General features: G+C 38.4%; 1 protein-coding gene across 8 annotated transcripts in view; it reads left to right on the forward strand.

Annotated features, from left to right (window-relative positions):
• Positions 1-574: 574 nt before the first annotated feature.
• The window catches only part of KCNMA1 (potassium calcium-activated channel subfamily M alpha 1), a gene marked incomplete at its 3' end in the record, with an annotated part of 468,462 nt that continues 445,433 nt past the window's right edge, over positions 575-23,603 (forward strand). For all 8 annotated transcript variants that reach the window (XM_080347450.1, XM_080347452.1, XM_080347453.1 and 5 more), the window contains exon 1: positions 575-1,347. In XM_080347450.1, coding sequence (XP_080203576.1) covers positions 1,036-1,347 — 312 coding nt within the window. In that variant the 5' untranslated portion in view covers positions 575-1,035. The remainder of the gene's footprint in view (positions 1,348-23,603) is intronic.

The raw sequence follows: 23,603 nt of genomic DNA on the forward strand, positions 1-23,603 counted from the left end.
GGAGCGGTCGCTCGGCGCCTCGGCGGCCCCGCGAGCGGGACCGAGCGGCCGCGGGGCGGGGAGCGGAGCTGCCCATGGGGGGCCGGGAGCCCGCCTGAGCCGACGCTCTCTCTCACCCCCGGCGGCAGCGCGGCGTCCCAGGCCGGCCCGGCACCCCCTCCCCGCGGGGCCCTTCATGCGCCCCGCGCAGGGCCGCGGCTGCGGGGCCGTCGCGTCCCCCGGCAGCAGATAGGGAGGGGCGGGGAGCCGGCGGCGCCTCTGCGCGTGTGGGAGCAACAGCCTGAGCGACAGCCTGGGCCCTGGAGGGAGCTCCTGAAGGATGGGCGAGGAGGCGGCGGCAGCAGCGGCAGCGCACGCACAGATGGGCCAGCGGAGGATGAATTAGAAGCCACAGGAGGCTGCTGCCGGCACCGAGGGGGGAAGAGGAGAGGAAGGGGCTGGACTTGGAAGAGGAGGAGGAGGAGGGTGCGCGGGGGGGGACTGAGTGTCGCTAATAACAAGTTAAAGACTAATAACAATAATAACAGACCACCTCCGGGAAGATCCGCGGCAGAGGCTGGGAGATCCCCGCTGAGGCCAGCGGGGTTGCAGCGCTGGGTATCTTGGAGAGACGCTCCGAGGCATCAGTTTGTGGTGGTGGTGGATGATTTTTTTTCGGGGGTGGGCGGGGTGGGGGCTGTGTATGCGGGAGAAGGAAGGGGTGGGAATCTGAGGAGAAGACTACCTTTTTGTTATTATTGTTATTTTTAATATATTATTTTCACCGTACAAGGAGGACGCTCGGAATTCACCGGCCTGTCGGCTCCCGAGAGGGACCCGGGGATTGTGCGGTCGCTTTTCTTCATTTTATTTTTGTTTGCTTTGTTTCGTTTGTTTTGATTTGGGGCTTTTTATTTTTATTATTATTTTTCTTTTTCCGCTGAGCAGCAGCGGCGGCAGCAGCAGCAGCAATATGGCTGGTGATGGGTTTTTTGGGGGGCGCTGGCGGCGGGAGGAGCTCTCGGCAGCCCCTGCGCGCCCGGCTCGCTGTTAGCTATGGCAAATGGCAGCGGCGGCGGCTCCTACCCGGGCGGCAGCGGCGGCGGCGGCATTAGAATGAGTAACAATATCAACGCCAACAATCTCAACACAGACTCGTCCTCCTCCCCCGTCAATGTGCCCAAGATGGATGCGCTGATCATCCCGGTGACCATGGAGGTGCCCTGCGATAGCCGCGGACAGCGCATGTGGTGGGCTTTCCTCGCCTCATCCATGGTCACTTTCTTTGGGGGACTGTTTATCATCCTGCTGTGGAGGACCCTCAAGTACCTGTGGACTGTCTGCTGCCACTGCGGGGTCAAAAACAAGGTAACTGCCTTCCCCTCCTGGTGCCGGTTATGGTTTGGTGTAGTGGTGATGGTGGTGGTGAGGAGGAGTAGTGGGAGCCCAGCCTTGTAGAGCAGGACACCTGTGTGAGGTGGCACTGGAGGAGACGCCTTGGAGCTGTTGCATGGCTGTGTGCTCTCATGGTAGAGTTGCCACAGGCTGTTGGGAGCCGCAATGTGGGGAGTGTGGCTGGAGGAGCAAGGTGTTTGGTGCAGCCTCGAGACGTGCCCCCTGCCTCCCTCTCTCCCTCCCACCCTGTATGATTTTGCCTGGTGGCACAAAAGTTAAACCTGGTGTTGGCTCACCCTCTCAGTGAGGCACATGCTGGGATAGTGGGACAGTGTGGTTCTGAAATTGTTCTGCATCCCCACGACCAGGTATGATGGAGGGGTGGGAGTGTTTATTTACCGATCTAAACTCTCAGTTCTCTTGTTGAATGAGAAACTTTGTCAAGATTGAAAAGGTAAACTTCTCACTCAAGTAAATCTTCTTAAAGCTAGTTCCACTCCCTGAGAATCTTTGGCACTTCTGTTTGATTAATGAAATGTAGATATTAAAAATATTTAGAGCATTTGTAAGAAACAAACTAGATCAATAGTATTTTAACATAAGTGTGGAAGCTTTGAGGCGACCTATCTGCCCCTTTAATTTTTGCATATTACCAGGTGGAAGAAAGTGTAGTACATTAAGTAAGGTCCTCTTCTGGTTTGAAAGGTCTCTTTCAAACCAAAGCCAAGAACATGCTCAGGTCTAAACTTCCATTTTTGTTTAAGACAAATGGGATAGAAAGTGTTAAGACTCTGTATTTGTGAAAGTGGATTTTGATAGACCCCAAAATAGACCAGCAGCTGGAGTTTCTCCCCTTCCCTTTTCACATTTTTTGGATTACAAATGGAATAATATCTGCTACAGTTATTCCTGGCACACAGACACTCATAAAAACACACACACACCTTTTAATATATGGTTGCTAGGTTGCTGGCTTGCTTTGACGTACAGTGAGCTGTCTTTCCCCTTCTCCTGTCCCCTCCCCCCTAAACACATTTGATACAGCATGTAACCCAGCTGTACGAGTGATCCAGCACTAAGGGGAAACCAGAAACAAAGTTGGAGTGTGAGAAGTTAATGGTACTTGTTTGTTTGGGTTTAGCGAGGTAGGTGTCCAGTTCAGATTGCTGAAACAAACCTCTACATCACAGTTGGAAGTAGAACAGTTACTTGGCCTATCTATGGAAGAAGTGATTGCTAGAGATAAGGAATAAATAAGAGCTTTTAACTCAACCTTAATCTCAGGAAACCTTCCAGGCAGTATTGCTTTTCTGTAGACATTTTTTGTTTTGTTCAAAACCAAACTTGAACTTTCTTAGAGAGTTGTTAGCCAGGTATGATGACAAAGCTCAAATAAATTTGTGATAATAAGTGTATCTTGCAAAATGCCATATCCTACAACAGCGAAACACAATTTTTCAAGAATAGGTGGGTAGTTAAGACTTACCTTCAGTTTCTTGTGTGTGTATTTAGCATTTTTCTCTCCACATAATAAGATGAATCTGCAAGGGCTATCAGGGATCTTGCTGAAAAAGAAAATCCTACAGGTTATCGCCTCATGCTTCTTTCCTTGAGAGAAGGAAAAGTTAGGCACTTGTACAAAGACTTCTTAAGCAGTGTTTTGATGGGTATAATTGGTTTGATAGTCCATTCTTGGGACACAGTTAAAACAGGTCATTCACTTCTTAACCGGTGCAGAAAGGCATTTCCAAATTGTCTTTAAAACCTCTTAGGCTAAATGTATCAGCTCGCTAAATAGCAGGTATCATTGAGAAGTTCCAACACTTCAAGCCTGAATGACTGGACATACCATGGCTATGTCAGGTTGCAAGACTTGAGTTTATTTCATGTTTGAGACCTGAAGTAGCTGTGTCCGTGAATATAATTCCCTGAGGTAGGAGGATTAAGGACTCTGCAGGTAGGGGGAGATATGTGTCTCTTTTTAGATTGTATTTGTTGCACTTATAAGGGTTTCCAAGCCTCTGGTGAGGAACTTTCAAGGGCTGATCCTTCATTGCTTACATGCTAAAATGGGGAATTGGAGGGAATTCTGTGTGTGCAACAAGTAACTAGTTATTGCAAAACTTTTTTCTAGTTTTTAGGGTATAAAGGCTAACTGAAGTAACAACTTGAAATGTCTTAAACTTTACTGTTATCAAACACACGCTTCGTGCTTCCTGGTAACTTGGGAAAGGCTGCTGAGGCTGCAGCTGAGAAATGTGAATGCATATAAATGCTATGTCGACTATATTGGACCTGCTAGCTAAAGGAATTTTACAAGAAGTAGCTCCTCCTACTGTGGGACTGAAGAAGTTTTCTGCATGTTAGGACTTTCCTTCCCTGTGTTACCTCTTCTGCTGCTCTGCAGGTTGGAGCAGAGTTGGGTGATCCAACATTGTCTCACCATCTACATAAAGAGCGGTCCCAGTAAGTGACCTAAAAGAAATCTTAATTATGTCTACTTTCTGTAGCTTTTATTGAATAATTCACATATATATGTGAATAATTCACAGAGTTACTGTGCTAACACCCAGGTCCATATATGTTGTTGCCTGGAACTGCAAAAAGTTTCTTTTGTTTCCTGCTATGTTCTAAGTGCAACGTTGTATTCTTCAGATTTATCAATGATGGTCAACTTGGTTTTGGGATTTAACACTCTTTAATGATTGCATAAAAGGATTTAGATTTCCCCCCCTTCCTTAACTAATTGAATTTAAGGCTGGAAATAAACAGTTTAACACTTTGTAGTATGAAATTTCACTACAGTGTTGTTTTTTTGTGTGTGTGTCTATGCGTGGTGGTTTTTTTTTTTTTGAGATTAAAAAATCAAGATACTGTAAGTCAAAAATATGAAAACTTCTGGTAACAATGATAAACGTTGCCCCTTAAAATTCCATATTGAATTCATGTCATCATATATGAATGGAACAGTAATATTAATCATGTACTATAAATGGCTGCTGAAGTTTTAGGATTTTTATGCTCCATGCTTGCTTTGCAAAATGACATTTTCTAAAATCTGTCAAAAACCATAATGTAAATCTTGACCTGTGTTGTCAGTGTTTTGTATAATGTGAGAGTCATTACAGTTGAAGGCCTTGTATTCCTTTATTTAATGTGGTATATAATTTTAGATGTAATTCTTCCAAAATTAGCTACAGTAGTATTGCAGAGACTTAAATACTGCTTTTCTCCTTGGTGTTTACATCGACACTTTTAGGAATGCTTAGCTATTGTTAAAGAACTTATCTCTCTTTGCTTTTTCTTCGTCCCTTGACCAACTCATTCCTATTGGTGTATGAAAAGTAGAATGTAAGACTGAACTTCAGTGTGGTGGACTCTGACACCATTAGTTGCTCTCATTTCTGAAAATAACAAAATAAAAAATAAATATACATGCTGAGGTACACAGTACACATAGTGGCTAAATGTGCATTATACAATTTATAGTTTGTTTAATTATATGGATCTGCTACTGCATTTTCTATGCTCCTGAAGGGCATTTTCTCCTGACATTATCCGATACTGTATTTCGGATTTGAACAAACTCAAACAAGAAGCAGCAGTGCAATGAGAGAGCACAAGTCTGGGCCACAGCCAGGTCCTGAAGCCAGCCAGTGCAGAATGAAATGACATTTGTATCCTTTTGAAGAGTGTGATACCAGAACCCATATCACTGCTTCTTGATTCCCCAAAGAGTGGTACCTCTTGTGTACCTTATGCCTTCAAGGGTCTAGCAGGTAGGATGTATCTTTATCGCTGTACTCTTGTTGGAATGATTTCAATCTTTTGCAGAGCTTTTCCTCCCCACAATACAGGACTTACATACATATACAATGAAGTTACTTTATGATTATTGATAGCAGTTGCTAGTCTGACATGACAAGCCATACTCGCCCTCTTTGACATTGGACAACGTATTTTGGAAGTTTAATAAAAAACCAAGCAACTTTCTCATTTGTTTTGAATAAAAAAAACAACCCAATTTTTACTGGTTGTACATATTTGCAGAAATCTTTGAAAAGTTATGAGTTTTCACTCAGACTTCTAAGGCCTGAGAAAACTGGGAAGTGGAAAAATTTCAGTTTTCCATAAAAGAAGCAGCATTTCTACCAAACTGGCTCTTATATACCTGAGTTCGTTGATTTCCTAGAAATATAATACCTGCACAAACATCCTCTACAAATAAAACTATATAAACAAACTCAAACCAAAGCATTATATATGGAGAAAAATATGAGAGTACATCGGAAGGCGTGTGAGGACATGGAATCCCAAAGGTCCTTTCATTTAAATCTGTGTGTGGAAACCTCACCTTGACTCTCTCGAAGATGTACGGAGCAGAGGCATATGAACAACTGGGAGGCTCAGGGGCTTAGCAGCGGACTGTAATGCATTTCGCTTGTCAGTCACATGCGCAGCTTGGCGCAAGGCACCGAATCATTCCTGTCTCATGGCTGTCAGGTGGTCTGTGCGTAATTACTCCATGAGCGTCCCACTGGCCAGGTTGCCAGCTGAGAGATGGACATGGTGGAGAGGTCAAGGACTGAAGAAAAGGTACTCACAGCTCTTTGCACATGGTGTTTCTACAAGTGAAAAAGACACCAGTATGGAGCGGTGTGTGCTGCTATTTTCCAAGCTGTGAAAACAAAGACACTTTTGGCTCTCTGGAGCTCATAATGGATCTCGCATTTTATAAACACATGATAAAACTGGTAGTGCATGCAGAAAAGAAATGTATGGACACGGATTTAAGCTGTAAACCAAACAATATGGACTAAGATTTTATTTTGTTGCAGTATCATGCTTAATTTCAAGGCTTTGCAACACGCATTAAAGGAGAAAATCTGTGCTCGGAAGGAATTTGCAACTCTCAGAAGTTTGCAGATCTGTAAATGCTGATTGGAAACCATTACCTTTCACAATCTTTTTCCAGTTTAGCTTGACAGAAGATATGCCTGTAACAGAGAACAAAAAGTTTTTAAATAACAATGATCTACAGATGCGGTTTTGGTGCAGTGGGATTTCTGAATGCAGAATGAGGGCAGTTTACAGCCCCAGAGGTAGAAACACGAAAAATTTAGAGAACGCTAGTCCAAAGCATAACCTCTGTAGGGACAGGTTCTAATTAGTATAATATAAAAAGCAATGATGTTCCATGTCTGTCCTGTACTATTGCAAGAAAGTAGATTGTCAGTCTTGGTCATAGAGTGTCCTTCATGGAACAAATTCTAAAAAGAAGCAGTAATCTCTAGTCAGCAGGTAAAATACAGAACAATGGTTAATGTTCCTTCAGAGATGGGCTCTGCTATTCTGTGGAATTCAACTTAGGTTGACAAAAGTTTTTGTGAATTTCAGCGTTGGCTGGTAATAATTCCTTGTGAAGATCAGGCTGTAATTCAGCAGCACTGAAGCACTCTGTAGTGTGAGATTGCAGGACAGCTCTAGGTGAAATTATGGGATGTGTTACCCTTTAGGTTTTGTTCAACATCTCTAGTCATATTGTATAAAATTATGTATCTATCAAAAGTCTGAGAAGGACACAGTGAATACAGCTTGTGGAGGTTTTCTAAGGGAAAGATTACTGAAACATTTTGTGTGGGTGTTAATAGTTAAAAAATATTTTTTCTCCCCCACATATAATTCCACTGACAAAAGCAAAGGGACTACACTTTAAGAAGCTAGCATAAAATGCTGTGTTTCTGGAATGAGTTCATATGCTGCTACATGGTTGAAGGCTTAGAAACAGAATAATAGATTATCTCAAGGTGGAAGGGACCCATAAGGATCACTGAGTCCAACTCCGTCTTTCTCCCTGGACTGCAGTGCTTGACTTTTCCACCCAGCCTGCAAAGTGAGTGCAAAACTCTGTTAGATCACAAGAGCAGATTGGCATTTACACCAACTTTGCACAGTGCTAAGTACACAAATTCCAGATTAGACCTCATGGTTTGTAAGTGCGAGTACTCTGTCTGTGGCACGTAGCTCACCCTGGGTGACAATGAAAGATAGAAATGCAGCAGAAGTTTCTTAGCACTTTTTCCAACAACATAGCTGGATGAATAAATGAGAAGGATAGATACCTATTTTCCATGCCTGTCAGATGGAAAGTCAGGAGAGGCCCATTTTGAATCCTGTTGGTATTTATGGCCTTAGAATACATCAGGTTTGCCTCTTTGTGAGGAACACTTTATTCCCATATATAGTATGCATGGCTCTGTTTGAATTAATGTGCTGCCACTGAAATGTGTTCAGTTTGCTTTAAGATGATATATTGCATGTATTTATCTGTTTGAGATTTACAGAAATAGCGTTATCCGAAGCCTGTTGACGTAGAGGGAGGCCATCCTAATAACTTCAACAGTTTTGGACTCAGGCCTGAATGTTCACAGTGTTCTAGATGAATGAGATATTTTTTTCAAATGATTCTTATGTTAACATTTTAAGCTTTCAAAAGCTTTTTTCTTTTATTGTAGTGAGATGTATTTACTTGACTGTGTCTGGTATTTCAACATTAGAAACACGATATTTAAAAATTGCACGTGGTATGTTTCCATTCCAGTTCAGACTTACCCCTTCTGCCAGGTTCCCCCTTTGAAATCAAAATTTGGTTGCTTGAACTAGTGATGATATAAAATCATGGCATCTCCTCTGCAAGCAGATGTGTAACAGCAAATATTGTCTCTTTATTTAGAATAGGTGCCTGTTTAGTGAAACTGACAAAGGTCCCTTGCCCCATGAATCACCTGCAAGATGGACACAGATTTGCAGCTGCAGCCCTGAGTCCTGGAAATCCCTGTGCATGTCCTTAACTTTACTACCTCATTCAAATATCAGAACTGCTAACATATAGTGGAGAAAAAGACAAATCTTATCCCCAGACCAGAAGAGTGTTGAGCAGTACTGTAACATCATAAACAATGGCAGCATAATGCAGCAACTGGGCTAGAATTTGAGTGGCTTGTCACTGTAACTGCTAGATAAAGGTCATAGCTGGTGCAGAGCCCTTCAGATACTTTCAGATATCGTGGTGAATCCTTTGGCTACAAGTGATTTATCATCATTTTTTGGAAGTGAGTTTGCCGATCAACAGGCAGATAGATATTGTGTGGTGTTTTACATTTTGTAGGTTATCTACTTCGGTTTTAACAGCTGAAAGAGCAAAACCTCCTTTTTCCTTGTCATTTTAATCACAAGTCTAGTTAGGAGACAACATTACAGGGTCTGTCTGTATGGGGTGCAAACATTTTTCCCCCTGAGGGATTTTTTTTAATGCTTTGATTATACACTTCTGATAAATTTATTTTATTATATGAGAAGTTTTTATTAGCTTTTTTGTTAGTTATATATAAGGTTATAGTCACCATTTGTTATGTTGTGCTTTTTTTTAGAGAGATGTGAATGATATGCTTAAGGGACGGTCTGGTTTTTGCTTTAAGGCCATACCAAATTTTACTTGACGAAATATTGATTTTCTTTCTGTGACTCTGCTTTTTATGTGTAAGGTATAGTGTTGTCTTTTCATGAGTCAGAAATGCAGAATCCATGTTATAGATCTGTTGTTCCTAAATAATATAACACTAAAAACTTCACAGTTTTGATTTTTGCAAAAATAATCTTAGTTGCTTTGCTGGAATGTGTCCCCAGGATATAATAAAGTTTTAATTTACTGTAAGTGGAAAATGCCGTCCAAAGTCTGGAGCTTTAGCTCTGCCTGTATGATTTAAGTAATAAAATGTTAATGTTAGCTTAAATGATTTTGTACTATAGGGAAACCTTGATAACTTTGAGTTGCCAACTGCATGATAAGATTTGATTCCAGAAGTTTGTCTACAAGGTTGATGCACACCCCCTAATAAAAAATATTTATTTCAAGCTAATTGCTCTTAGAAATACCTTTAATAAAGAATAAATAAAATAAAACAGATTTTTCATTCTCCAACACTGAAATTGTGGGTGTAATCAGAACATGTTATCATTTCCATGTCTTTGTCTTTATGGACTGTACATGCCATTATTTGTCTTTGGGTTTGTGTTCTTTAAAGTAAGAAATGCTAATGTCTTAGAGTGAATAGATCTTAATCTTGCTCCTGTGCCAGCTGTGTATGAAAGTAAAACGTATCCTTACAATTGATTTCAGAAATTGTATTTAGAAACCTTTCTCTCCTATTAAAGAGTGGTTGACTGAGAGAATATTTATTCATAATTTTTAGGGGTGGAAAATAGCTAAACCTCTAGGGTGAAACGTTTACCTAGTTTTTTAAACAACAAAGTAAAACCAGGATTTCATAGGTTTGTCTGTCTGCCTTTTATACACAGAGAAATAGAATATTCCATTTTGAAATAGCAAGTATTTCTGCCTGCAACAGTTCAAGGGTACTGCAGAAAAGACTCCAAATTAACTGCACTGGATGTGGTAAGAAAGTAAACCTGCTGAGTTACTAATTGATAAAATCCTTTACAGCTAGGGTATTGCTGAGTTCTCTTAAGAGGTGGGTCAGCTCACATAAGGAGTTTATTTCAGCCATATTATGCAGTGTTTACATCTACTTTATGACTTGATAGGAAGTGAAGGTGATTTGAACCATACCTGCTCTGACTTAATGACTATTGAAGCTAAGTTACATCACTTACTGCTTTTTAAAAAACAAATCTAGTCCAGCAGAGCAAGTTAAGTATTTAATAGCAGCACTATTTTTGACTAAGACTGGGCTCACCATCATGAACTGATTTGACTGTGTTAATAAACCAAAACTTTAAAGTCTGAGAGGGGACTGGCTATAAGGTACCTGAGCTGTGTTGCAAACAGGCTGTGACAATCAAGTGGTAGTAGCTCCAGATCCTAAACCATCATAAGTGTTTTTAGGCATTTTTACTGAGCAGAAAGGATTTAATGGGTAAAAGGTGAATACTGAAAGGTTTTAAAAGTGAGAATTGTGAGAATTTTAATTGAAGCAGTGTGCAATGTATTGCACAGCTTCCTACAATTACTCTTCCAGAGAGCTCTTTCTTTTATTATGCCATAACTCTGTCTTCAGATGTGCTGATGGGCTCTCTGTGCCCTGGCTGTGGTGGCCCTGGCCAGTTGCCTTGGGCTGGTGGTTGAGGATGGGATGGTGAACCAGCAGGCTGGCAAAGATGATGGTAAGACTGTGACTTTGAATGATACGTTACTGCCCTAAAATGTCACAGGTATTGGGCTGTGACAGAAATATAGATTAGTTTTAGTGTAAGTGCTCCAAAATTACTTCAAATTCTTTTACTGATCTGAGAATTTTGGAGAGTGTATGAAATCTGTGTGGATAATATTATTAATTGTCCTGACTGAGAGGAAAGAAAATGGTTTGGGACAGGTTGTTTAAGGCAGCTGTTGACTATTTAATCCAGTCTCAGAAAACAGGTGATAGAGCTTAGTGTCCTGACTGTTTTCAGTGCTTTTCCTATCCCGGGGAACTTGAGCTCTGGAGCTTTTATTTTCAAAACATTCATTAAAAGTGGAGAGAAAGATAATGATAGCTTCAATTAAAGGTAAAAGTTCTATAAAAGCTCCTGGCAATATAAGCAAACTTCTAAATATTGTGTCTCATGTATTCATACTCTCTCAGCTCAATACAAAAAATCTTTAAAAACAAGAAGTGCAGGAATAATTTTAAATGGAGGCTTTTATTTTTTTATAACCATATTTCTCAGATTGAATTGTCTTTTCCTTGGGACCAATAATTTTGTTTCAGGTGATGGATTTTATTCAGCAGTGAATGTAAGACTGTAGTTTCTGTTTGCTTGAAAAATACTGTTTGGTTTTTAAATGGTAAGTAAATGTAGGCTGTTGTGTAACTCCTATAGAAAAAACATAATGCCCGTGACTTTTAGAACTGTTGGCTCTAACAGTTATAGGCAAATGAGAATGTACTCTGAGAGCTGATGAAAATGGCAATTCACTTAATCTCAGAACAAATTGTTTGTCTTAAGACCACAGCAGTGTTTTTGCCATTAAATCAGTTAAAGTAAAGGGTTCTTGACCTCTGTAATTAAATTGGTGGTGGTTCCTGGGTGTCTGCTTTTATGTGATAACTTATTTTGGTTTAATTTGGCTACTTTCTAGTAATTTAAAATAATATAACGCTAAACTTAGATCATTCTTTTCTGAAAAAAGAAATACTGGTTTAACTATGCAGATTCTGTAAACAATGCTACATTGATGTCAAGGTTTTTTTGATTGTTGGATTTTTCAGAATTTAATTTTAAGTTGGTTTTATTTGTCTTCTGGTCTTGGGCTTCTGATTGGGTTATGTAGTCTTGAGTTGATGCCCTTTATGCGTGCCATGAGACCTCTGAGGTTAAAAACCTGAGATTTCTGTGTAGATGTGTGACACTCCAAGCTAAACATTTATGAAAAAGTTTTAATATGCAGAGGGATGCAGTGTATCCCTTATGGAGACTGGCTTTGGAGAGGTGCCGGCACTGGTTGTAAGCTGGTTTGTGTTTCTTGTTGATGTGTTTGAAGTATTGTTTGTCAATGCTTCTGCACCATTTAAGTTCCATTTAGAGGACTGAAAGACTTGTGGTTTTTGTAGTATTTTCTGCAAGTGGGAAAGTTCATTGCTAGGGCTTGAGGATATTGTTTTAAAATGTTCCACTCTATACAAGGAGTGTAGTGTATTCAAAATTTGACTTAACTTAAAAGGTCTATCTGAAGTATTTTTATTATTGTGGTATTCAGAGGCCATGTGGTTTTGCAGGCTTAGTTGTGCCAGATCCTATTACCAGCTTGGACAAAGGGGCAATCCACTGTCTCATGCATTTTATGTTCTGAAGACAGATAGTAGGGAGAAAGCCAGGAGAAAAGGAGGGTTGTGAAGGAATTGGTTTGCTCCAGTCCATATAAAGCAAGCTAGTGATGAAGATGAGCAGGTTATTTCATTAATGTATGTCCAATTGCTCCATTTGTTAGTTTTACAAAGGGAACATGGTTTGCAAGTCTATTAGACGAGTTATTATTTTTAAAGAACAAGTAGTTATAACTAAGTTCCCTTCTTGAAGATTTTTCTTTTAACGTAAGCAGTGAATAAAAGAATTGTGAACCTTTATTTTGGATGAAACGAGATTTTAGTGGTAGTGTGTTGAGGAATTTGTAAGAATAGAAAAATAGTATGGTGAAGGGAAGGAAGACTGATGACAGGAAGGGAATCTGTCTAGTTCAGTGTGCAGTGTGTGGTATTCACTTTATATGCAGACGCTTTGAATATGCTTGCTCCATTGCCATTAAAAAACAAAACAGTTTTTGAATACTCACACCCACACTGGATTTAAAGAATAATGTTACTTTTAGAATCTAGGTTCCCAGTTAAACATATGTTTGTTGATTGTACTATTTTTAGCTGCTTTGAACAACACGTGTTCTCTCTAGATACTTATTTGTGAATGTTGTATTCTGTTCTTAAAAGGAAAATCTCTCTGTGTCTAGATTTTTTTTTTCCCCTCTATCCAAGAAAGGAAAGAACCAGGGTTCTAGTCAGTGCTTCACTATTTGAAATCCTTGGAGATGGGGTAAACTAATTAAATCTAAACCAGATCCATCTGGTAGTGCTAGCAATGCCAAGGGAGAAGAACAGGTGAAAGCATTTGAGCCAGAATAAACATATAATGCATTACATAACTGGCAGTGTAACCTGTGGCACGTTGCAAACAGGAGACTAATCTTGATGTAAGACTATTTGCTTTTTGTGTAGTGTTGTTTTTAAGTAATGGGTTAATGTGATAGTTTGAAATGCTTGTTTCTATTGCATTGCTAATAAGCCAAATATTTTTTGCATTATTAATTATACAAATGTATTTGATACATCCTATAAACAAGATATGATTCCCTGTATGGGTTTGCTTGAAAATAAATCAGTATCTGTTTAAAATTTGGAAAGCTATTATTTGAACTAAAAAAATCATGAAAGGTATGCTGCAAATTCATTTTTGACCCCAAATTTATGTTTGCGTAAGAATACAAAATCTCTATGCAGATGTTTTTGTTGCCAAAATCACCTTGTTCTTTACAATGCTTTCAATGTAGTCATTGCATCACTGGGAATAGGAATGTGGAAATCACTGTAAAAATGAATTGTATTACCTGCTTTGGTTGGCATGCAAAAGGTAAATAGTATAAATGCCGGAAAGAATTGAATTAGATTAGTAAATAAATGGTAATGAAGGGATTAAAGTACAGTGTCTATTTGCAATGCAGGGTTTGTAATTTGCCAGGGCTTCTTAATGCACATTCTGTTTTTATTATGGCACTAGTTAGATATGATTTCTGTGTCATTGCTTATGGTATGGAGCGTGTGGCTGATAGAAGACTTTGGGGTATTTTGAGGGCAGGGCAGGTGACTGGGCCTTTAGACATGACTTTAAAAGAGATGGAGAAAGTAGGCCATAGAGCTTTTTGTGAACTTAGGAGCTTAGTAGATAGATCTTTAACCAGCTTAAAAAGAAAACACAAACCAAAACAACTGATTTCCTGCCTTTAAGTCAAAGTCCATCCTTGTTCATCAATTGTTTTTCACTGTTGTTTGTGCTTTTATTTCTTGCTGTTTCAGTTTAGCTTTTTCTTGTAGTTTAAAACAGGCAACAAACCAAGCAAACCAAGACAAGAATATTTTGTATGAAGGTTGGATGAGCTTGTCTCATTTGTCTCACTTGTCTCAAACTCTGAAGTAAAAGCTTCTAGGTGGCTTGTAAGATTATATAAATCTTGGGGTGTGTGTGTTGTGGGTTTGTTGTTGGTTGTTCTTGTTTTTCTTTTTTTTTTTTTTTTTCATAATGTAGAGGGCTGAATTCAATTTTTAACAAATATTTTTCAGGGAAATATAGTTCTGCCAAAATTGGAATAGTTACAAAACTGTCTGTTTAACCACATTTTTTTAATGGAAGGAGAAGAAAATATGATACTGAAATCCTTATTTTTTTTATTTTTTTGAAAGGAAATAAATACTTGACTTTTTGGTCTATGTTTTAGTTCTTATCATAAAATCAAAACCAAAGCCAGTTAATAGTTGATTCACATTCTTCTTTCAGGAATCTTATTTTGGCAAGTCTTTATAGCTTTTGGGAGATCTTTCTATATTAGACATTAATTCATTGATATTAAAATTCTGTGCAATCTATTAATTCTGCTCTCTGCCCAGGTATATTCTCTGAATGTTTCCATTCCTATGGTATGGCTTTATAGATACATATTTATATATATATAAATATGAGCAATTGCACAGGATACATTTTTACAGTGTACTGTTCTATTAGAATAAGTGTTATGCTCATTTTGATGTCTGTAATAGATTGTGGAAAGCATGCAAGAACAGGCCATTAAATATGTTTTTCATTTGTAGAAATACAATAAATTCTAGAAATACTCTCAAATCAATTAATTAGATAATAAGGATGGATTTAGCAGCTAAATGACTATAAAAGCTGTGGTCAGCCATTTAATATATTGCATTGGCTTTTAATAATTCTAGTGTTTTCATGTAATTGTAGATTTGTTAAGAATTTTATGTGGTTTATTTGTCGAAATAGCTATTACAGCAGAGACACATGAGTACGTTGTAACAGGCATACTTACTGAATGATGAGCCCTTGGGAAATTTAGCACAGCTTTTCAAGACTGGAATGCAAGAAAAGTGGCAAGATGAGAGCAATATACATCACAGAAGTAGCTGCTCTGTGAGAAGACAGTGAAAAGAAAACATTGAATATTACATAATTTTTTAAAGTGCTTTCTCATGCCTTTCTAGGCCATTCCTACATTTATTTTTTTATCAGTGTGCCTGTTGGTATGTTATAATGTTCACTGAATTCTTCAATGCAGTGGTTTTGGACTTAGATTTTTAACGCTGTTTTCTTTCATCTCATCTAAAGTCTATGCTCTCAACATAGAGTGAGGTATACATTGCAATAAATTACATACAGACTATCAGTCCATGTTTTGAAATTACCTATTCTTTTTTTAGGGGGTGAACATGAGAACATAGAGGTCTGTTGCTATACTGAGTGTAATTCATAGTTCCTGGCTAGTGGCAGAATTTTGGCAAGACTGATTACCAGAAGTCAGAGAAGGTTTGATGCTGTTTCTGTATGTTTACAGGAGAAATAGATTGATGTCTCAGGCTATTCTACTTTGCAAAGAGAGGTCTCAAATAGTTATTTGCAATATATATAGCAGGCTAATGCTCAATGTTATTCAAAGCTTTGCTGCTTTGTGGTATTGGTCAATTGAGTTGAAAAATGCATGGTACATCAAATAACAATATAATGTAGTAGTCTTTGGAGATATGTGACCAGGTTTTTGTCCACAAGAAAATTAAATATCTGATTTTCTTCCTCTGTTGCCCTCTTTATAAGCCTCATGAGTCCTTCACAGAGTGTCTTGAGCTGAGCTAGACCAGAAATAGATTTAGGCCAGGAAGGAGGCTTCCAGGTTGGAGCTAGTTGATGTGTGTAGCAGAAATAAGCAGCGCCCTGTGCTTTAAAGGAGCTCTAAAGTATCGGGCTTCTGAGTGCTGAGGTGTGTGTGGTCTGCCTTTGGCTGAAGCTGTGAGGGCTCAGTTTTAGTGAGAAATTACACCTTAATTTTTTAAGATTTATTCAGATGGATTTCTGGTTACCTTGGTGCTATACAATGTGATCCTTTTATCCTGATTGGAAGAAAGTCTGTTACTATAGAACTCTAGTAAACATTCATTGTGTAGGTACTTAAAATACAGCTCAGTGACCAGATAATGGTTAAAACAGAACTTTTGTACTTTCTTTCCTGTTATAAGAATTTGGTTAGCCTCAATATTTTAATGATTTTACATTCTGATACTAGCAGCAAAGAGATTAAAAAAAAAAGCTAATGCTTTCTCAATGTAGTTACTGGTAGAAATTGATAATAGAATTTATCAACAGGTAGGTTTTGGTCATTTCATATAAAGCAGCAACTTAATTTCTTAAAACTTCTACATGTGGTTGCATGGAAGAAAAAGTAGCGTACTATTTTATCACAGCCCACTAATGATACTTCATAAATAAGTACTGTGCAATTGCTTCTTGTAAAGTGCTGTTTCTATCAATCCGGAGTGAAATTTTACAAAATATCCATGTAGATGCCACTGAAAAATCCAACTTTTGATAGCGTTACCTGGAATGAATTTTATTCTTGGATGCATTTTTGAGACTTTAATCCGCAGAGCCTAGTGCTCTGTTTGTTGGGATCTTTGTGTGTTGCATTTATGCAAATGTAACTGGTAAATGTACAGCCGAAATAATTCAGAGGACTTCACTAGTGCAGATTTAATATTTCTTTTTGGTTTGCTTTTGTCCTTCCTCTAAATTACAGCAATGTGATACAGTACATTAAGAGATGCAATATAAAAAGCTGTGCGTGTTGCTTTTGTTCACCACTTCCTAGGAGTTTATTTTTCTGTTTTAGTGGCTAAACACTTCTATCCTTTTGTCCGAGTCATTTTCCAATGAAATGCTTATATAATGATAGACTTAAAATCTCCACTATTTGTGCAGCCAAACATCAGTTAGGTTACCCACCCTTTTCTGCTTTTCAGCCCGTGCCATATTGCAAAGAAGAGCCATTCTGTGCCTTTGTACAAATACCTTTGTCTGGTATGTTGTCTTTGGATTATTTTGAATGAATATCATACAGAGCAGTTGCATTCTTGAAGTAATACATTATAATATGCTACTTAATGCCAGCAGAAGTTTGTGTACAAGTCTCTCTGGTATTCTTCTAATGGTGTTGTGACTCTGGTGGTAAATGATAAGTTCCAGGTAATGCATGTGTCATGTAGGAACTGGAATAAAGTTATATCTTCCTGCAGGACTATGTGGTGTGGTTATGGAGATCCATCTCGCCTTGGGTGCATCTGCCCTGGCAGCTTGTATATTACTTTGTTTAAAGTAAGTCTCATTATTAGAACAACAATTTCACCAATAGTTCTTGAGTTGAAGTTAAGCTCTGCAGGTTTTGCCTCCTGCAGGGGATCTCTATGTTGAGCTGACTGGGAACTGGAGGAGGGAGAGGTTAATAGAATTATCTTCCACATTTCTGAAGAGAAAAAACATTCTGTTCAGAGGTGTTCTCTCTTTTTTTCTTTTTTTTTAATGCATCTAGCAAGTGTTCTTAGTCAAGTCAAATCTGAACTTGTACTTAAGTCATTTTTATCTGATTAGGACTGAAACACTTGTTCCGTGGTGTTCTGAGAACTCTCGGTTCATATTGAAGTCACTGTCAGTTGGAGTTCTTAAATCAGTACACAATTCTTAACTGCACAATTTATTACTGTTGGGGATACAAATGGGTCATTGCCAAAGCCTGAAATCCAAATAGAGGGATTTGGAATCAAGTCCAAGAATTGGATGTAAACTCAGCAAATCCTTGGCCAGAACTGGCAGCTTTCTGGCACTCCAGGTCCAAAGTCATTCATTGTCATTAGTGACATCCCAGCATTTGAAAGTGCTAGCTCTTTATTTAGGTATTGAAAGCCCCCGATAACAGTTGTAAGGAGGTTAAGGAGTTTAAAACCTCAAGGATGATGGGGATTTTGTGATCTTTCAGTAGGCTGTTTCCAGAGATGAAATCGTTCCATTTTAAAGAGAATCTCGTGCTAACTGAAGTTTTCCCTGGAAAGTAGTAATATAAAAAGGAGGAGGCTGGGAGGAGGGGGGAACCCCCACCAGAAACAAAAGTGCTAAATATGCCTTACAAGTACTGTAAATACTGTAAATCAGTATTTCATTTTTAGCTACATAGAGATCTGGGAGGGTAATGGAGGATTGTATGATGCTTGAATACTTTTTTTTTTTTTTTGAGATTTCACATTGAGCTCTGATAACTTTCAGTTTTTCTTTATTTTCCTTTAAAGAACATACTTATTGAAACAAAAAACATGTCCCATAAGTTTAGGAGAGATGTCTCAAATTTTGAGTAGCTATATACTTATTTGTGTGTGTGTTTGTGTGGGTTTTTTTCATGTGTTGTTTGTTGTTGTTTTTTCCCCCTTCCCCCCCCACTTCCCCCCAATTTGACAGAGTCCCAACAAAGAAATGTTAAACAGTACATGTTTAATTAGTTGTTCTAGGATCACTATGAAATACAGATACAAAACCTGCCCATGTAATGCAACAGCATTTGCTAAAATTTCAGTATGTTACCCAAGAATATATGTAGTTAGAGCTGGGCAACAATAGTTCTTGGGAAAAGTGTGTGTGTAAGTGTGAAAAACATCAGTCATCAGTTAAGTGGAGCATAGCACTAGTATAACAGCACATGGAAACACTCCAGGAAAGAAAGAGTAGCAAGGAATATTATACTTAACACAAATTTGGATTCAGGTACTCAGAGGTGTTTACCCAAAATGAAATTTGTCAAGAAGCTCAGAATGAAAATAATCTTAAAACATAAACACACATGCATAATTACTGAGAGTTGTGAATGAACCTAGAAAATAAGCCAGTTCTGCATTTTGGTGGAAAATTAGGTTTTGAAGAGTAAAAAGATGAGAAATGTCAGACCACGGAAGAGCCTACAAAATATTCTTCACTTCTCCACCCTTGTATCTATTTCTTATCCTCTACATCCCATAAACTCTGCCCTTTCCAGCTTTTATGGAGGCTTTCTTTCTCTATATTGCACAAGAAAGATCACATTTCTCCTTTCTATTCTTGTATCTGCTCTTGTGAACAAGTGTATTGCACAACTTTGCTCAAGAGGAGAGAGAACAAAAAAAACCCCAGCCTGCAGAAAACTGAGATCCAGAGAATTATGCTTTAGGAGCAGGGTATGAGTGTCACCCAGGCAAAGAATGTGCATATCCCACATCCTAGAAAATGAAGGAATACAACAGTTGTGTGGGAGGATGGAGAATGCTCTAGTACTCAATGGGCAGAAGAAATAGCCTAAAAATACTCTTCAGGCTTCAGTAAACACAAATTCAGAAATAATATTAGTCACAGGCCTGATTTATAGGAAGATAAATGGCAATTTACAGAGAAATTCAGCAGCTATTTTTGTTGCCTATGCAAGGAAGAGGTTGAAAGTTCAGTAGAAAAGGAGTGAGAATAGCAGCTATGGACCTTCATGTGGTGGAGTGTTTTCATTAAAGGAATTTGTCCTAAAAGATGAAGAGCAGAGAGGGAGGGGAAAAAAAACCCAGCAGGTACCACATAATTCGGGATGATTAATTGTGGTAAAGAGGGTGGGAGACTTGGAAAGACTGTAGAAACTTGTTGCTAGAAAAAAATAACTCTTTTTACATTTGCTTGGTCGGTGTCCAGTGCCCTCTTTTTATCCAGTATAAATAGGAAAAGATTGTGGGTACATAACTATTGGTCTTGGTTTATCATCCAAACACTTCTTTCACTAACTTTAGTGGGAATTTTGCTCTCTGTCCAAGGTCTAAATACTTCTCTCTGGTGTTAGAAAAACATTTCCTTAAATAGATTGCCATTTATGTTTCTTTAGAGCATTTGAAGGCTGGAGGACTGCTGTGAAAGTTCCACTTTTTAAGACAGGCCTGGGATACTAAAGGAAACAAATACTATATGTAGTAAAATGAGGATAATTTAAGTCCACCACAGGAACCAGCTTACTTTGTAAAAATGGAAGCTGAAATTACATAATTGTTGTACATTTCTTGGAAACTCAGCTTTTTAAATGACACTTTTATAACCTTTTAAAGGACAGCAGTACAAGCAGGATTTTTTTTTTTTTCAGTTTGCTTTTGATGAAGGGGCTTCCTAAATACAAATGACCTGTGTAAATTCCAAGATAAAAGCAGGAAGAAAATTGATTTTATTCAGGCTTTAGGAAAGAAGGTAAGAACATAGTTTATAATGGAAAGAAGAGAAACCTATATGATGCCAGCATATGTTGATGCTCCTACTTGCAGCTTTCTCAGCTTTGCCAGGTCATTGGAGTTTCAGTAGAAGTAGATAAGCTTAGCACAGCTGTGATCCCACACTGTAATATGTGTCACAGAATCTTTTTTTCCTCTACTAATCATAAATGTCAATGCCTTACTTGCTTTTACTTCAAAGTAAGGTAATTGGGGAGTCTGGTATGCCTTTTGAAATACCACATTTTTTGGCAACTGGTAAGTTGGAGAGCTATGTAACTTAAAGAGTTTTCCATGTGACATTTCCATCTATTTCTGTGAATCTACCACCACTATCACATAGACAAAATAAGCACAGAGAGAATGAAAATCAAGCCTTGACCCTTACTTAGGCACAGGCTTTAAGTCTTTAAAGCATTGTGGGCTGGGAGATGAGAAGTAGATGATATATTAAAAAAAAAGTTATTCTGGTGCCATGGAAATATCTTAAGTAAAAAAAAGTGGCAGTTACAAAGCCTGCCTTGTTAGAGTCTTACTATATGGAAATTCTTGGCTCACAACGTGAACGCAGACACTGCAGCTGTAGAAGGATGTAAAATACACAGAACAGATTTACACCTTAATAGTCTTTAGCACTTTTTCTGAGTGAATCACAAATGGCAGAAGCACTCTGAAGTCCATTTAAGGTTCCAAGCATGGAAACTGAAGCTCTAACTGTAGATCTGCAAGTGTCCTGAGCCTCTATAAATGCCTGTGCACCCAAACCAACAGAATAATGTAATTCCTCCCCCATTTCCCATACTAATAAGTACTTCTGGTGTAGTGGCATCTGCTGCTCAGTGGAGACCAAAAGGTAAAACCTTGGTGCTTCTTACACCTGTAACACCACATAAGTCTTTGCATGTACAAAAGGATATGAAAATGTGTGCTTCCATTGAAATCTTTCAGAGCGTTGTGCCTTCATGGATTGAACAGTTACTGTTTTTAGCACTGGTGTCAGTGAGACACTAAAACGTCATATTATTGTTTAATTATGAATGTATGAGATGGTATCGGCTTTTAAATTTATAGTTGTTGTCTCTAATAGTTCACTTATTGAGTCATGCAAAAAGCATACGAAGTCTGAGGCAGAGTTAAGTTGGGGCATTCAGTGTAGTGCAAACTATCTCTGCTGAGAAGCTCCAAATGGATTTTTTTGCATTCACTCAGGCTGAGGTGATAGTGCAATGGCAAACTGAAGTTGCTTAACTAAGTGGGGGAAAAATGCAGTCTTAATTAGAGGAGATGGTGATACTAAGTAGCTGAATATGATCACATTGACAACTTGTCTTGACACATTTGGCAATTTCTTTTCCCATCTTCTGACTTAATGAGAGGACAAAAGGTTCATTTAAATGACAGTGAAGCTGGGCCCACACACAGTTATATTGAGAAAACAAGAAATCTGAGGTCTGAGTTCCTAATCTGGTTTTTAATTTGTTTAAAATACAAGTACCTCAAATATGAAACTATTACAGCATGGTAAGCACATTTTGACCACAGTCTCCTAGTGACCAGCATTCATCATGGCAGGAAATTTCCACTCCTGCAGGAATATCTTAACAATAAAAAGCCTAAAGTTATAGGCAGGGTGTTTTTGTTGTTTTTCAACCACTCAGTGAATCCAGTGCGTTGGGCAGCAGGTTCTGCCATAGCTATGTCCAGCACAGGCAGTTGTCCTGTAATGCTGCCTGTGTGACGAATGGCACTGCCTAAATAAAGTGTGTCTACTGTAATGATCCCATGTGGTCCAGCATGGATGAAAGGAAAATGGCTTGGACCCATAACTTGGAAAGTGCACTCTCAGTGTTAAAGACTTTCAGAACATAGGTGCAGCTATAACGCAGAAACTCCTGGATTATGTAGTTTATTGTGCACAAGGATATTTCATCATCTAAACCTTAGCCAAAAAAATCTCTTTGAGACTGTGTTTGGTGATCTCAGATAAACATAGATTGTATGGTTTACTGATCATATTTTGAATTCTTTCTGGTTTTGAAATTGAAGTCCTATAAAAATATGTTAAATGTTGTCATTTTACTCCTGTAAACTTGACTATGAAGGATAGCTTCTTTCTAGCTTTCCAGAGATGTAGAAGTATAACTTTTCACAAGTAAGATTTAAAAAAACCCAAGCTCTGTGGTGTCTGATATCTTATTGGCGTTGTTCAATATTCCCTTTTGTATTTTTAATAGCATCTTAATTGGACATTTTTTTCTGGCTATATGTAGGAAAATAACAATTTATGACAAATAATGTCTAGTAAAGCTGTGGTGTTATTCCCGTTACTTATATTTTTATGATCTTGGCTTATGACTTCCCTGCAGGAACCTAGAAGGATCTTTCTTGGCTCTAAACCATGTGCACATTCTGTACTCATCATAACTAACACCAGGGGTGAAGTACAGTTGGTGAATGTCAAGAGAGGGGATGTGAAAAGCTGGCTTGCTTGAGATTGCCATTTTGATGTAATGACTTGCGCTGTGTTTTAAGTTCATGTCAATTCCAATCTGAAACACTTGCAGCCTGCAGGCTCACATGAGTCTCTCTGCTTCCAGATCTTCTAGATATTTAAATGCTGTGTGAATACTTAACTTGTCTACTAAGTTTTGCTTAAGGATGAATTGTTTATGGAGAAGTGAAACTTTTCTAACTCTGCTTTACAAATTTTGTTGGATATAATTTCCGAGTCTTAAAGCTGCCTCTGTTAGTGTGTAGTGAATTAGCCATGTTTGGAAGGTCTATTCGGCATTGGGAGATGGCTCACAAAGTGCTGCTTTCTCAAGTTTTCTTGGAAAGGCTTGCTTTAAATAAGTAAAATACTCCCCATTTATCTGAATGTTATGCACTTGCACAATGTCACTATGAAGAGATAGTTTGTCTTGGAACACTGGCAGAGCTGCATAACTGATTGTGGTTTATCCTTTCACTAAGATGTTTTATGTATTCTTTAGCATTATTAAGAAAAATGAAAGTGACTCTTAGGGAGATGTTTTAGAGAAATTGAAACTACACCAAGTGAAGTACAACAGATGGGCAAGTTTAAGGATCATTGTGTCTCTTGATCTCTTACATTCAAGAAAGATGCTTATGACTATAGAGACTCAATCTGCAGGAGAGGTGCAGCAAATATTTATGTTGCCCAGTAGGAATGAACTTAATAAGTGCAATATAAAATTTTCTCTGGTATATTGTACATCTTGAGGTTTAAACATTTTTTTAGTTATGTCAGAGACAAACAAAATTCCATAACATGACAAATGAGGAATAACTCGGAGT

This window comes from Nesoenas mayeri (assembly GCF_963082525.1).
Source record: "Nesoenas mayeri genome assembly, chromosome: 7".
NCBI classification, from domain to species: domain Eukaryota; kingdom Metazoa; phylum Chordata; class Aves; order Columbiformes; family Columbidae; genus Nesoenas; species Nesoenas mayeri.